This window comes from Pangasianodon hypophthalmus, chromosome 10 (assembly GCF_027358585.1).
Source record: "Pangasianodon hypophthalmus isolate fPanHyp1 chromosome 10, fPanHyp1.pri, whole genome shotgun sequence".
Classification (NCBI taxonomy): domain Eukaryota; kingdom Metazoa; phylum Chordata; class Actinopteri; order Siluriformes; family Pangasiidae; genus Pangasianodon; species Pangasianodon hypophthalmus.
The window spans coordinates 3025751-3042707 of record NC_069719.1 but is presented as its reverse complement, the minus strand read 5'-3'; the positions used below and the strand labels follow the sequence as shown (position 1 = coordinate 3042707).

General features: G+C 39.1%; 2 protein-coding genes across 4 annotated transcripts in view; both read left to right on the top strand.

Annotated features, from left to right (window-relative positions):
- dlgap2a (discs, large (Drosophila) homolog-associated protein 2a) overlaps positions 1–11156 on the top strand; it is a 165965-nt gene extending 154809 nt beyond the window's left edge. For all 3 annotated transcript variants that reach the window (XM_053237488.1, XM_053237489.1, XM_026944198.3), the window contains 2 exons: positions 722–874; positions 2152–11156. In XM_053237488.1, coding sequence (XP_053093463.1) covers positions 722–874; positions 2152–2352 — 354 coding nt within the window. In that variant the 3' untranslated portion in view covers positions 2353–11156. The remainder of the gene's footprint in view (positions 1–721; positions 875–2151) is intronic.
- A 348-nt stretch (positions 11157–11504) lies between these two features.
- cln8 (CLN8 transmembrane ER and ERGIC protein) overlaps positions 11505–16957 on the top strand; it is a 7564-nt gene continuing 2111 nt past the window's right edge. The window contains exons 1-3 of the mRNA XM_034307849.2: positions 11505–11602; positions 13999–14262; positions 14811–15170. Coding sequence (XP_034163740.1) covers positions 14071–14262; positions 14811–15170 — 552 coding nt within the window. The 5' untranslated portion in view covers positions 11505–11602; positions 13999–14070. The remainder of the gene's footprint in view (positions 11603–13998; positions 14263–14810; positions 15171–16957) is intronic.

Here is a 16957-nt window from a genome sequence, read left to right as displayed (position 1 = left end):
GATAGATAGATAGATAGGTCAGATATCAGACAGACAGACAGACAGACAACCAAACAGACAGATAGATAGATAGATAGATAGATAGATAGATAGATCACACAAACAGACAACCAGATAGATAGATAGATAGATAGATATCAGACAAACAGACAGACAGACAACCAGACAGACAGACAGATAGATAGATAGATAGATAGATAGATAGATAGATCACACAAACAGACAACCAGATAGATAGATAGATAGATAGATATCAGACAAACAGACAGACAGACAACCAGACAGACAGACAGATAGATAGATAGATAGATAGATAGATAGATAGAAAGAAATTATAGACAACTTCAAATAGTACTAAAATAATTGATTTAATGTGGGTTTCACTTTAAAGTAATGCATTCCACAAAAAAATGTTGTATTGGTTTTAAAATAAAAAAAATGGAATGGAAACAAATAGATAAATTAAAAATAATAATAATATTAATAATATAAATATGTTATCAGCACTGGGCTCTGAAACCATTTTTAGTGTTATATAGTGTTAGTGTCATGCTGCTCATAGTCATGGAGTACTCCAGGAGAAGCACAGCTACTGTAAATACACTAACAACCAGGAACGTTAGTTAGTTTAATGCAAAACATTATCCATGTTTATACGTGTTTTACTTTACTGTGTAAGTCAGTGTAAAAAGTGTAAATGTTAAACTTGTGACCGGTGCAGGACCCAAGTGCCATGCCGCGGCCCACCTCTCAGGACCTGGCTGGATTCTGGGATCTGCTGCAGCTCTCCATCGACGACGTCACCTCCAAGTTCGACGAGCTGCAGAAGATCAAGAGCAATGATTGGAGGATTATAGAAAGTCCTGTAAAGAAGGTGAGCTCTGATTGGATATTAGACTCCTTCAAACATTTGTACATCAAACACATCTTTTGGTTTAAAAGAAAATCTCATACCTTTCTTTTTTGATTTTATATTTTAAATCACAAAGGCCACTTTCCAGTTTTATTTCACTTTATTGAAATAATCGAAAATTAGGGGGAAAAAATGAAATGTTTATTTGCTAAAACCGGTCAATGTGTCTACAGTGTCTACGCTTGCTAATGCAGAAACTGCTCCAGGCCACTAGGGGTCGACATTTCCAACATTTTTTTTGTACTTCCATAATTTTCATCAACAGTTGCTGAGATTTCGCTAGATAGTGGCCAAGTTTTCTTAGCAAGAACTGTAACAATTCATAATTTAATATTAAACCACAACATTATTGAGTTCTCAATTCTGATTGGTCAGAAGGTGTTGATTCATTTTCTAGAACAGCAGCTCTGACAGTAGCGCAGCTGAAAATCCCAGGTTTATATTAATGCACTCGTTCTAATATGTTATCGTTGCTATGGTAACAGCTCATTCACAGGGACTTGTACAGCAGACACTTTACATAAACTAATTTAAAAATGTGTGTAATCATTGAAATAGTGACGTTTTCTGTAAGCATGGGTTTATTTAACATTAGTGGAAGGAGTCTCCAGTGTCAGAGCTTTGTAAAAGCTGTAACTTCAAGTTTTCCGACATCTTCAGGACAGAGGAGTATATACGCTTTATGGTTTCATAGTCTTTTTTTAGTCTTATTAACTTAAAGTGAGTGAGTAACTTGTTTTATGGGTGTTCCACAACATTAAATGTAACTATAAATGGATAAATAGTATGATATCATTCTTTGATCATTGATATCATGGCAGATATAAGATATAAGTTGTGATATAAGAGGAATAAAACACACTGGGACACACATAGGAATAATCAAACACATAAATGACATCACATGAAGTAAGGAATAAAACACTGCGTGTCGTGCTGTTAGAGGAAAATAATCAGCTTCAGGGTGGTAACAGTAACTCCGCTTCATCACACCACCCTGTTGTTGATTGTTTTCCTATAACAGCGGGACACACAGTGTTTTATTCCTTACTTAATGTGTTGTCATTTATGTGTTTGATTGTTTCTACAGATGATTTTTCTAAAAAAAAAAAAAAAAAAATCTGAGGTTGTTTAGTAAAGTACTTTTTACTTGTGGAAAGCTCTTTTAAACCACTGGGGTTTAATATCCGATTTTTCCGCTGATATCGATTGTGTTTGGCGTTTTTTTTTTATCTCAGCTCCCGCCCCCTGTACCAAAGAAGATGCTGAAGAAGAGCGTGACGCGGGAGAAGTCTCTGGATCTTCCCGACCGTCAGAGACAGGAAGCGCGAAGGCGCCTCATGGCTGCCAAGAGAGCGGCGTCATTCCGGCAGAACTCGGCGACGGAGCGAGCAGACAGCATCGAGATTTACATCCCTGAGGCCCAGACGAGACTCTGAGAGACTCTCCACAGCTTCATCACAGCTCCATCTTCATCATCACCATCACCATCATCACAGTCAACCAGCGAGCCACTATCGATACAGAATATCCCAACCAGATATCCCATCACTCGAAAAAATATCTAGACATGACATAATCAAACATGAAGAATATAAATTTTTTACGAATATTAAGAACGGTGTCTGAGGCTGTCGTGTTAGATATGTGAAGAGAAACTTACGTTGTAGTATCGCAAAAGCAAACTTTTAGGCATTTAAATGCTATCAGCCTTACGACGTATCACTAAACTAGTGTTATTTAGTAAGTTACATAAGTATCGTTAAACAAACTGACAAAAAAAAAAAAAACATTTGGCTATACTGTTCATGAGAGGTGTGTGAGAAGTGGCTAAAAGCCTTGGTGCTTTTGAGATTTTTCACATTATCGAAGTGCTATTACTGACACTGCGCTCTGAAACCAGCACGAGGTCACAGCTTTTCTGTTGTTGTTGTTGATATGGGGTCGGGGATCTAAAATTTTTTTCGATTTTTTAAAAATATTTTCAACACCCCATTTCTCGTTCTCTCTCTCTCTTTCTCTCTCTCTCAGTTCAGATTAACATCTTTCTAACCCTCGTAACAAATATAAAAGTGCCAACGATTCAAATACCTCAAACATGCACGATAGGTCAAAAGGTCAAAAGTTTAAAATCTAATATTAAGTCACTCAGGTAGACAAAAGTCTATCGTCAAAAAAATGTATCGTTCAAAGGCGAACAATGTCACCATCTCACCATCGAGCGCCTGATTTACCACAGAAATATCTCATTTTTGTAAACTTTCATATTCCACTCCATCAAACTGGTTTATATCTCATTCTATAGGAAAGCATTTTTCTTATTTCTTTTTTTTTTTTTTGGAAGGATTTGCTTAGATTTGAATCGATGATGTATAGGTTGAGAAAAAAAAGCATTTTTGCACTTTCTTCTTCTAAATATACTCATGTATGTATTTCCAAGGGAAATGTATTTATTGCCGTTCACAGAGGTATTGTTGCAGTTGAATTGCAAGGTTGTGTACGTACAGGGAGTGATTTCAATTTTTTTTTTAAATTTTTTCACCATCATCTCAACACTTTTCCTCAAACAATAGGTCTCGGGTCCGTGTGCTTTTGGCTTTTTGGTTCTTTTATATTTTTGTGTCAGTAAAAAAAAATCAAACACTTAGTGCTTATTTGATTGCGGCTTCAGAATCGAGGCAGAACCAAAGAAAACTAGCATGATGAAAATCTCCGCAAGAAATTTCTTCCTTGTGAATCAAAAAATGAAATGGGAAATGAACTAAAACAGAAAAAGGGATCCATTTTACTGAAACCTGTAATCATGATACGTCTATGACTCTTGCTTTCAGCTAGATGTGGCCTTGGAACCGGACAAAATGATTATAGACATGACGAGAAAAGGATTGTTCTCCACAAAAAAATATCGGAGATTATGTCGTTTGTGGTGATACAAAATCCGTTTCCTCAGAGACTATTTGGGGATTTTGCACTGACCAAGGCTTAAAAATCGACTCTGTGATGTACATTTGCCAAGACATGATAACCGATATAATGTTCTTCTCGCTCATCTATAATAATTTTGTAATACAGTTCCAAAGCTACATCTAAATCTAGCTAAAAAGATTTGAAAAAACACAACTGACCCTTTATCTCATTTAGTTCAACATTTTTTTGATTTACAAAGCAGAAAACGAAACACTTCTCAATTTTGTATGAGATGACTTTTGACATGAAAAAAATGACTTCTTTATTCGTTTTCCTGCCTGGATTTTGCAACAACAATCAAACAACGATTCATGATTTATTTTTATTATTATTTATGTTACTGACGCGGAAATAAAATGACCATCTTGAAGTCCGTTTAATGATAGTTTTTGCCACCAAATGATGCTCATGGAGTTTAAACCCAGGACTAGGTTTCTCATTGAATCCCTCCTTAACCTGTAATACCTTACATCAGAAAGCCTCGAGTAAATATCCAGACCGTTCTCGCTAGGGTTTTTCTCCTCTTTCACATGGCCAGGACAGGATGACTAGTCATTAGATGTGCTATTATCTTCACAAGATTGACAATTTGCTCAAATAACTTCAATTCTTTGCTATTCTGACCAGGAGTGGAACAGAAACCACCAGCCATATCATCCATATTTTACGTCTCTGTGGCACACGGTGTGACAAATTGAACAAACCCTTATCAAAGAAGCAATGCGAGGAGATTTTTTAAAGTTATCCGTGACCTTTCAGAGGGTGATTCTGTTATCTTCATGGCAGATGGTGATGAGACATGATGTGTCATTTGGATCCTGCAGAAAACAGAGGCGGTGGGGTGTTTTTTTTTGTTTTTTTTTGAGCGGGTGGAACAGAAATAAACCGTGTTCGGTGCAGATAGTTCATTCGGGCTTTGTTGTTGTGCATGTCCAAGTGACTGGGCGCTATGATTAATCCCGCTATAAAGCACATTGTGCGATCATGTTGAGAAATGATTTCAGAAATCCACCCACTTACGGTGCTGCTAACTTCAAAACTTCGGTCCAAATCAAGAAGTTCAGCCTCCTGTTTTTGTTTTTATGACCTTATATGACCTCATGAGCTTGCGCTGCATTATTTCGCTTACATGTCAGTTTGAGATCTGTATTTATGAAAAAAGAAAGGATCAGCGGTCACGCCTGAGAGATCGCCACACATCCTGTTTCACACAGAAGGAGAGAGGAAGTCTTAACGTGGCAGGCTTGTGTGTAACACACACCTTTCTTAGATGACATTTGGCCTGTCTTGTCTTTCCACACACACGCACAGCAAGGCCTGTCACAAGATTACGATAAGATATGCAGAAACGCTGCTCGCATGAAAGCCCCGCTTCTGGCAGGCGCTAGCACATGACAGATTTTGGGTTCCTTTATTTTTGACCTTTAGTAGTAATTTTAGATCAGGCTGTCACCTCAGACACTGCAGTACATGTGATCCTGCCCAGATTTTACCAAGGCATCACTAATGATATAGCAAGGTGAAAGATTTCCACTACTATACTAATCAAACATCTGGCCTGAAATCCAAACTAATTATATAAGAAAATATTTTTTTGTTTTTAAGTGTTTTTAGCACTTCTTGTTCTTGTTTTGTTAGATACAAGAGTGGACAGCTCTGTTTTAACCACAGATTTAACATCAGTGGAATTACATTCAAATAACAGAATTTATTTTGGGGTTTTTGTATTTTTCAGAATTAGATTATTGCTTAGTTGCCTTATGTCCACAGTATGTCAGACCTGTCCAGGGTTTCTGGTCCATGTCCACAGGACCAAACCTGGAACCCAAGACATCTTGAGCCTCTTCTGCGCTGAAGTAAACCTTAAATTTACCACCCTCTTCAGCATGTTAATTTATCACCATGAAATTAGAACAGTGTGCGATAACCTGAAACAATTGGTTTGCGCCCAGACAAAATAGCAAAACGTCGGCATTAGGGAAAAGTCTTAAGTTCCTGGACCTTACGTTTCTGCCATTTGATTCCTGAGTTAAAATTGCTGGACTAAATTTCTTGGACTATAATTCCCAGGCATTAGTTCCTGAGCTAAATTCCTGGACTGAAAATATGGCCTTTTGTTGCATTGCTAATGTTCCTGGATATAAATTCCTCTGCTTCCTCTGATAAAAGGCTAAAGTGGCAGATTAATACTGCTAAAGTTCTTGAACTATAGTTCCCAGGCATTAAAAAGGCTTAAATTATTTGGACTTAAGATCCTTGACTGAAAAAATTATGGTCGTAAGTTACTTTGCTAAAGTTCCTGGACTTAAATTCCTCTGCTTAAGTTGCTGGATTAAAGTTCTCTGCTTATGTCCCTGGCTTTAAGTTAATGTCTTTCATTCCTGGGCTAAGGTTTTTGGACTGAAGTTCCAGGAGTAAAGTTGCTGTACTTTAATTTTCGACCCTAAGGTTCCTGGACTAAAGTGGGGGACTAAAATTGCTAGATTGATTTTCTTGAAGTATAATTCCCATGCACTATTTCCTGGGCTTAAATTCTTGGACTTAATGTCCTGGATTAAAAATACTGTCTTAAATTTGTTTGCTAAAATTCCTGGACATAAATTCCTCTGCTGAAGTTGCTGGATGAAAGGTCTCTACTTATGTTCTTGGCTTTAAGTTCCTGTCTTACATTATTGGGCTAAAATCCTTGGGCTTAAGTTCCCAGAATAAAGTTCCTGGGCCTTAAATGTCTGTCCTTAGGTTCCTGGTCTGAAGTGGCTGGACTAAAGTTCTTGGACTATAGTTCCCGGGTATTGGTTCCTGGCTAAAAACAGGGCTGTAAATTGCTTTGCTAACATTCATGGGCTTAAATTCTGCTTTTAAATTTTCTGGAATAAAGGATCTGCTTAAATTCCTGGCCTTAAGTTTTTTGGCTAAAGTTACCAGTCTTATGTTTGGAGCTACTGTTTTGGACTGAAGTTCCTGGGCTAAAATCTCTGAGCTTAGGTCTCCAGAATAAAGTTTCTGGACTAAAGTTCCTGGGCTTAAGTTTCTGCCCTTAGGTTCCTGGATTAATGTGTCCACTAAAATTGCTGGACTAAACTTTTTGGATTATAGTTCCCCAGACATTAGTTCCTGTGCTTAAATACCTTTACGGAAGTTGCTGGATTTAAGTTTCTGGGCTAAAATTGCAGAGCTAAAGCTCCTGGACTAAAAAAATATGGTCTTAAGGTAATGCTTTGCTAAAGTTACACATCTTAAACTCCTGTGTTAAAATTTCTGGATTTAAACTGCTCTGCTTAAGTTCTTGGCCTTAAGTTCCTTGACTAAAGTTTTTGGACTGAAGTTCCAGGGATAAATTCCCCTTTACTTTAGTTCCCAGACTAAAGTGCTTGGACTAAACTTGCTGGACTTAGGTTTCTAGGCTAAAGGCCAGGGTACAAAGGTCCTGGGTTTATTCCTGGGCCTAAATGTCTGCTTTGCAGATTTTGGACTAAAGTTCCTGGCCTCCTCAGTGGAAAGACGGCCGTTGTGGTTTACACAAGTTCCTGACATCAATAGATTTAGGATAATACTTAAGTTATTATTGATTATCTTCACTCCTGATGCCTTACACTGTGTTGCATTACAGTATCTGAGGATGAGATGGTCACGTTTTGGGATTAGTGAGATATGTTGGGATGAGTTTTAGAGGAGACAAAATGCAACACAAAACTAGTCAGTTTCTAATCAACTTAATAATTATTCACAAAGCATATAATACTTCAGACATTTTTGTACTTGCCTATTTAACATGGATAATATCAGACACAAGAGGGGGTTAGTATTTACTCTCATAGTTACTCATGAATGTGTTTTTGTGCAACATTTTATGCATTCAAGTTTTGATTATTTAAAAAAGTGAAGCTTTTGCAGATGTGGCCTGTGTATTGTTGTGGATATGTGGGGTGTTTATTAATGAAGGTAAGTGTGCAGTGCATTGTGGGATTTCTCTCAGGGGTTCCTCACAGACCCCTTAATTGGTTTCCACCCTCAAAAGCGTACAGTTCTTTCAGTAAGTGCGAGATGCAGGGTGAAAACACCAGAACTCTTAATTCCCCGGTTGTTCTCATGGGCACAGGACAGCATTTAGGTCTTCTGTTGGATTTAAGCAAATAACAAAAATGCCAAGAATGTCATTTCATCCCTTATTCTGAAACACAGCCATGCGCACAACAAACCTAGATTATTTGTCACCTAGTTTGTGGTATTGTGTTTCCCGAACAATACATAGAGCCAGAGTATAATCCATAATCTGGAAAACTGGACAAGTTAGTGTATTGACTGCTGATTCTAGATGTAAAAGGCTCAAGACTAGTTTTAATCTGTGCCCAGAAATGGTTTTATTTGTGGCGGCTAGGATTGATTTTTTTCGTAATGTTTATTTAATTATTTATTATTGTTTATTTCTTTTTATTCCTAGTTCACTCCTCAGTTTGGGCAACATTCTGTACAGAGTTTTGTACGTTTTCTCCCCATCTCCATGTGGCTTTAATCCCTTTTTTTTCCTCCCACCTTCCAAAAACATACGAGTAGGTGGATTGGCTAAGATAAATTGCCCCTAGGTGTGAACCGAGTGTGTGAATATGTGTGTGTGTGTGTGTGTGTGTATATGTGTGGTGCCCTGCGATGGACTGGCATCCGATTCAGTGTGTATTCCCGTCTCACACTCAGTATTCCTGGGATAGACACCGGATCCACCACCACCCTGGCCTGGATAAAGCACTTACCGAAGATGAATGAATGAAACTATTTATTTATTTATTTATTTCGATTGATTTAAATAAGACTTCAACACATAAAAATCTACAATCTTAAATGCTACACACTTCCAGAATGTTATACAATATTAGAGTTACAGAGTTTTAAGAATTCTGCACAGTTCAGAAATATTGTAAAAGTTATGATAATAGTGTGTTCACGTCATGCTGGAATTGCGGTAAAGGCTCCTTTTCACACTTCCAGGTTTTCCCAGAAGTAGCCTTCGCAGAATAACTTTACTTCCACTACAATGACAACAATGCACAGGTTGAAGAGTAACACAATGTTCACACCAGCAATGACAAGTTTGTGGGTGTGTTTTTAACGTCGTACTTGCTACGTTGGCAGATTAGCAAAACAAGCTAACTGTACTAGCTACATACACTCACCAGAGGCAGCAACAAGCTCTGCTACTTCCTTCCAAGCTTAATTTTTCTTTCTAATGTCTCTGTAGATGTTTAATGACGTATGTGACACGATAAGATGAAACCATGGTTAAGTTTTTCTTCCATTTTTGAGCATGAAACTGTAAATGGGAATTAATTAGTGTGAAGAAGAGTTATGAGCAGGAAACTGATGAAACGTCGGACCACACACTCTATCGGATTGATTTTATTCCCATGAATCACTGGAGCCAGTCTGGATTTGTCACTTTACTGCATCAAACCTAAATCCCAGCAATAATTTATATTCTTTATTGAGCGAAGAATTCCTCATTGCTGAATTCTCCAACAATTCTGGACACAGTTTAATCTCACAGTTTCTCAAAGTTTAGTCTCAGCAGCATTTACAAAGATGAGGTTAAAAAAAATTCATTGCAAGCAAAGATGATAACAATATCTGTGTGTCTGTAAAACTTCCTGGAAATCATTTTACCCTGCGTCTTTATACTTCCTGTCCATTATGAGATGATGATGGTTCGAGTCTGCTCAGAGCTGGTGATCTCTTTGTAGTCATGAATTACAATAACAACAGCAAAATACATACATTAATGCTCGAGCTAATCTTAAAAGTTACACTACACTGTGTAACTCTGACATTACTGTTACTTTTCCTATTAAAAATTGTGACATTCCCCTCTTAACCGTGTGTAACTGTGGAAACTTGTTGACATTTTTGGGCCGTATTTGTTTATAACATACTGTAATGTCACATCAGAGATTTTAGAAAATTCAGTTTCTAATTATGTATAGGTTTCTTTGAGATGTGAGCATTTTTACAATTTAAAAAATTACCGTAATTCCATTAAGACATGAACACACAATCTTCTCAATCTTACAGAAAATATGTGAGAAATCTAATGAGCAGATTTCATACAACGAAAATGGTTTCAAAAGCTACAACTCTGTGTGTCATGCTAATTTCTATTCTTTGTCACTTTTATTTATCTATTTATTTGATAAGACATGAGATTGTGTTGAGACTGTGCTGAGAGTTTTGCAGCTACATTTTGCAGGAATTGTTACAATAATTACAAAATTCTTACCAACTTCTTCCCCAGTACAGTCTTATCATTATCAGAAATCACCACGTTGCCCGAAATCAAGCGATGCTCCGTACCACAAGCCCGCTTTCTTTAAATTGAAGACTACAGGGTGGATGTCTTGCTTAGAAGAATGCGCAGTGATCGTTATTAAGCTATTTCGATGATATCCATCTTTATAATCCCTCTTACTTGAAATCATCCACATGTACCATGCATTACTGAATTTATATCCAAAACCCATCTCAGCTGAAACTGCTGTATGTTTTATTCACCTTTCAGTGGAGTCATAGCTGAGAGAAGTCGCTTGGTTCTCGAAATGTGAAAAGACATTTAAAAAGAAAAAAAAAACTAAATGAAGATTGATATAATTTAAAAAGCGGTAGTCGTTTAGCTAAGAATATTTTCCTTTATTATACTGTATAGGCTATCATATCAATACGAAGGAGGAATATAATACCAAATATTCATGATTTGTACAGAAATATATATAGATATATATAGATATATAAATATATAAATGACGCTTCATTGAAACAGAACTATTTTCTGCTCTTCCTCATGGTTTTGTTTCTTTAATCTTTTGTTGCCTGGGTTGTTTTGATACACTGTTATGATGGCATGCAAGGTAACTGATATTACTGAATGTCTGATTTATTATTAGCTTCATTGCTTTTTGTAACCGCATTGTTGAATGTCATATACGTTGATTCATTTGTTGACATTTTATTGCACTAATGGATTTTAATCAATTACTTCAGCCTCTTTCATTTATGTTTAAAATATGGTTTGGAGACCTTTATGGTCAGTTTTGAATCTTTAGGTTATCTTTTCAATGAGATGTTTATTTATTGGTCATCAAATGTAAATATTTCTGCCATTAAATTTTTTGGAAGAAACCACTTGTATAAGCTTTTGAGTAGAATTTCCTTTGTCTGCTTCTGTTTCATCACAAACAGGTTTTGTTCACTTAGGACTGAGAATCGAATCCAAAAAAGAGTCGATTCTAATCATTTCCAGCGCTAGATATAGAGAGTCGACTCTGAAGCTTGGGAGTCGACTCCACACTCTGACATGTTCAGACTATGAATGATGAAAAACGATTAAAAAAAAAATCTTTATTTTAGAAGATCTAATTTTTTGTTTAATGTTTAATAAATATCCAGTAAAATGATTTAACGGATTGTCTTTTATAATCGATTCCTAAAAACCGGAATCGGAATCGACTCCAAAAATGTAACCGATTCGTTCAGCGTACTTCTTCGAATTTTACTGGTCGTCAGCGCTTTACTGACACCCCTATCAACCAATCGGCAGCCACGGAAAGCCCAGCAAGGGCGGGGCTTGTGGACGTGTCGAGTCACGTGACCTAATAGGTGTCATATGAGAAGCAGTTGTTTGGGCTGGAGAAGGAGAGCCAGTGCGTCTGTATGGAGTTCACAACTTCTTCCTAAACACACGTAAGATAATTATTTTCATTTCTTTATTTTAATTAACATCTTAACCCCTTTCTAAATTACAGTTTAGCCTCTTGTAATGAGGTTTATTGAGGACGTAGGGAATTAAAATCAGCCTAGTAACGCCTAGCCTGCTAGCTAGATCATTTAAGATAAGAAGGCTGTATCTTGAATGAGTCATTAAACCCTTAGTTAGTGCACTAGATAGGGTACAAAATGATGGTTTTACATGCTACAAATTGCATGATATATTTAATACTGAGGTGTTTTAGTTAAAGTTGTGTAGAGCTGTCTTTCTGAATTATTAAATAATTTTAAAAATTAGGTATGAGGTCTGAATCCCAAATCGCCTCTACTACCTATACAAGTGCACTACTTATATTTTCAGGACGTTACCATAGTGGAGAGTGTTTCCAGTGACTAAATCTTTTTATTTATTGTGTTTTTATAGCTTTAAGGATAATTTACTGATGATTTCAGTGTCAGCTGTTTTAGTAGTTTATATGGAAATGTGTTTATTATTTAATGTAAAGTGTAACAACTTAAAAAACAAGTATAATTAGTGCAAAAAAAAAAGTAATGGGGAATTTAATTTAGGGGGAAATTCTGTAATTTTATGATGAACAACTGATTTAGATGTTCATGGGTTTTTATTTAATTTTTATTTTTAGTTACATTTAATGTTGTGGAACATTTGTGAAACAAGTTAGTTCCTGTTTTCACGTGTGTTATAGCAGCTATAAAGGGTTTTGAGTGAGATGAAGCGTGCAGCCATGATGCGCTCGCTTCATTTATTTATTTCTTACATAAAATGAAACATTTGTTAAGGATGAATTTGTTCCTTCTGTCTACAAGCAGGTGTTTAAAATTCACTCAGCTTTTCTACGTTGTTTCTCCCCTTTTTCTTCTGTAGCCTCGCTGGACGTGTGTGTTAGTGAGTGTGAGTGTGTGTGTGTATGAGTGTGTGGTACAGCATCTCCATGCTCATTGGAGTGAATAAGGATGTATTGCTGCAGAAGCGTGAGTGTGAGTGTGTGTGAGTGTGTGTGAGTGTGTGTGAGTGTGTGTGAGTGTGTGTGAGTGTGTGAGAGTGTGTGTGAGTGTGTGTGAGTGTGTGTGAGTGTGTGTGAGTGTGTGTGAGTGTGTGTGAGTGTGGTACAGCATCTCCATGCTCGTTGGTCAGAGTGAATAAGGATGTAATGCTGCAGGTGTGTGAGTGTGTGTGAGTGTGTGTGAGTGTGTGTGAGTGTGTGTGAGTGTGTGTGAGTGTGTGTGAGTGTGTGTGTTTGTATGAGTGTGTGGTCATGTGGTACAGCATCTCCATGCTCATTGGTGTGAATAAGGATGTAATGCTGCAGAAGAGTGTGTGTGAGTGTGGTACAGCATCTCCATGCTCGTTGGTCAGAGTGAATAAGGATGTATTTCCGCAGGTGTGTGTGTGAGTGGTCCAGCATCTCCATGCTCATTGGTGTGAATAAGGATGTAATGCTGCAGGTGTGTGAGTGTGTGTGTGAGTGTGTGTGTGAGTGTGTGTGTGAGTGTGTGTGTGAGTGTGTGTGTGAGTGTGTGTGTGAGTGTGTGTGTGAGTGTGTGTGTGAGTGTGTGTGTGTGTGTGTGTGTGTGAGTGTGTGTGTGTGTGTGTGTGTGTGTGTGTGAGTGTGTGTGTGTGTGTGTGAGTGTGTGTGTGAGTGTGTGTGTGAGTGTGTGTGTGAGTGTGTGTGTGAGTGTGTGTGAGAGAGTGTGTGAGAGAGTGTGTGAGAGAGTGTGTGAGAGAGAGTGTGAGAGAGAGTGTGTGAGAGAGTGTGTGAGAGAGTGTGTGAGAGAGTGTGTGAGAGAGTGTGTGAGAGAGTGTGTGAGAGAGTGTGTGTGAGAGTGTGTGTGAGAGTGTGTGTGAGTGAGGTCCAGCATCTCCATGCCTATTAGTCAGAGTGAATAAGGATGTATTGCTGTGTGTGAGTGTGTGTGAGTGTGTGTGAGTGTGTGTGAGTGTGTGTGAGTGTGTGTGAGTGTGTGTGAGTGTGTGTGAGTGTGTGTGAGTGTGTGTGAGTGTGTGTGAGTGGTCCAGCATCTCCATGCTCATTGGTCAGAGTGAATAAGGATGTGTGCGCGAGTGTGCGCGAGTGTGCGCGAGTGTGCGCGAGTGTGCGCGAGTGTGCGCGAGTGTGCGCGAGTGTGAGAGTGGTCCAGCATCTCCATGCTCATTGGTCAGAGTGAATAAGGATGTATTGCTGCAGGTGTGCGCGAGTGTGCGCGAGTGTGCGCGAGTGTGCGCGAGTGTGCGCTCCAGCAACAGGACCGACGCTGTTCTTGATTGCGTGAGGAAGGGCGAGACGTCACAGATTTAATGATTTATTTGTGTGTCTCGATGCTAAGCGTGTCTCTGATTGTACTTCCTGCAGCTGTCTGACTCGTGAGCTGAGGGATCAGCGCTGATCACGCCGTGTAAAGGAAGCCCTCGGCTCTGAGAGAAAATGGCTGCCGCGGTGAACGGGGAGAAGCCTCTTCCTCCCAGCAGCGTCTTTGACCTGGACTACAGCTCCACATCTGTACAGCTGCAGCTCATCGGCCTCGGCTTCGGCTTCTACACCCTCATCTTCCTCCTGTCTCACTTCCTGTCTGTCCTGCTGTCCCAGACCTACCGCTGTCTGTCCGCTAAAGAGAAGGTGTGGGGTTTAAGAGTCCTTGCTGCAGAACCAAAAGTCCAGGGGGTGGAGTCTGGCCCTGATCCAGATCCAACTCCTGACGCACATCCAACTTGAAACACACTCTGTTATCTGAGTTAGACTCCGCCCGTGTGGGAGGAGCTGGATGACGCCCGACTCCACCCCCTGGACTTTTGGTTGTGCATCAACGGGTAGTTGGGGATTTTCGATTTGAGAAAACCACATACATACACAACTGCTGTCATGTCACAGGAAACTAATCAACAACAGGGTGGTGTGATGAAGCAGAGTTACTGTTACCACTGCGATCTTGATTATTTTCCCCTTTCAGCACATCCTGAAGTGTTTTATTCCTCTTATACCACAGCAATTCACCAACGATTACAATTTTTTTTTTAAATAATAAATGACGTATCATACTTTTTATCCATTTGTAGTTACACTTAATGTTGAAAAAACGTATTTTGTCACCAGCTTCTATTTTTTTCTTCTTTCTTGAAGTTAATAGGAGAGAATATTAACGCAGTCTGATACACATCTGTGTGCAGGTGTTCTGGTGTTTGGCGGCGACGCGGGCTTTCTTCGGCTTGCAGAGCTCGGGGGCGGGGTTACGGGCGCTGATGGAGGACGGCCCCTTGTTCAGCGATAAGGTGCGCGGGCAGACGGGCTGGTCGTGGTTCACCGTGCTGACGGCGTGCGGGTTCTTCACGTTTGAGAACGTGGCGCTGCACAGCTCCAACCTGGTGTTCCGCTCCTTCGACGTTCCGCTCGCCGTCCATCACGCCTTCGCCCTGGCCGGCTTCAGCGGGACCGCGCTGTGTGGGGACATGGGACACTTCCTGGCCGTCATCACGCTGCTGCTGGAGATGAGCACGCCCTTCACCTGCATCTCCTGGATGCTGCTCAAGGTGGGTGGAGCTAAGCTGAAACGAGAGACGCATAGTGCAGCCATGAAGTCCCATAATGCACTGCACCATTTAAAGACATGTTACCTGTATAGTTGAGGATGCGAGGACATGTCCACAGTAGACTGATGTTTCATGTGGCCTGCATAGTAAATAGGGTTGTGGATTGGGACACGTCCACAGTGGACTGATTATAGTGCTTATACAGTGCTCAATGTGGCCTATAGAGTGCGTAGGCTGTGTGGTTTGGGACACGTCCACAGTCGAGTCATGATGGTGTAGTGTTTGTGATGGTGGTTTATGTACCCTATATAGGGAATAGGGTTTAAGTTTGGTATGCATCCAAATTGAACTGATGATGGTGTCACAGTTATGACAGTGTTTATGTGGCCTCTGTAGTACACATGGTGTAATTTGGGACGTGTCCACGGTGGGCTGATAATGGTGCTTAATGTGGCCTATAGAGTGAATAGGCTGTGTGGTTTGGGACACGTCCACTGTAGTCTGATAGATATGGCTGGTGTTTTATGTAGTCTGTATAATAAAAAGCTATTGTGGTTTGGGACACACCCATAGTGGGCTGATAATGGTGCTTATGTGGCGTATATAGTAGTAAACCAAGGGGTTGTGGTTTGGAACTCGCCTACAGTCGATTGATGGTGTGACAGTTATGATGGTGTTTTTTTTTACGTGGCCTATTTAGGGAATGGTGGTTTGTAGCAGGTCCAATGATGATGGAGAGATATTTATGATGTTTTATGTGACCTGTGTAGTAAATATGGTGTAGTTTGGGACACATCCACATTGGACTGATGGGGTGGCATGTATGATGTTCATGTGGTTTATATAGTGGTTTGGGACACATCCATAGTTGAAGGATGATGGTGTTTGTTTCGTTGTCTAATAACCAGAAAAGGTTCCCTTACATCCCAGATTCTGTGCCCTCTATCAGCGTCCTTCACAGTGCTCAGGGTGTAAAAGGCAGAGCGAGAACGTCTGATCTTTTATTCAGAGCTTATAAAAGGATATAACCATGAATAGAGAGAGTTCTGTAGCTCGTCTGTGTGCATGTAGCTGAAGTGCAGAACTGCACCACCACACCTTCATCCTGTGTGTGTCCGTGTGTGTCCGTGTGTGTCCGTGTGTGTCCGTGTGTGTCCGTGTGTGTCCGTGTGTGCGACTGTGTTTGTGTGTGCGTTTAGAAAGAGGAACTATCATATTTTGTTTCTACCATAACATCAGTTAGAGTTTAGAAAAGAGGAATGAAGTGGGTGAAAGGTTCTGCACTTTCTTTTAACTTTAAACACACACCATGTGACGTGAGCTGATGATCAGTTTGCAGGTGCATCGTCATGTGCAATATAAACAGCAGTAAATTATATCCTTATTTTAATTTTCTCCCTAATTCATTACTTTATCATGTAATTGCTAGTCAACATCTGTCTGATAGAAGTACTAATATCACTAATAAATAATCAGGAAATAAAATATAAAATATAAAATAAATGTATGTAGAAATAATGTGTAATAAACTAATAAATGATTCAGAAACAAATATAAAATCAATTAATATAATAAAATAAAATAAAATCAGTTTTCTGGCTGTGGAATGTGTAGGTATCGATACAAAATAAAAATAAGTTTATTTCAGTACTTTTCTTAAATTGCGTTTTAGTGAATTTGTGTTCGTTAAATTGTACGTTTTATTTTTATTTTTATTTATTTTTTTAAGTTTTTTTTATCACTGTTATTCAAGATCACTGTTGAATTCTGGATTGTTGATTAAATTT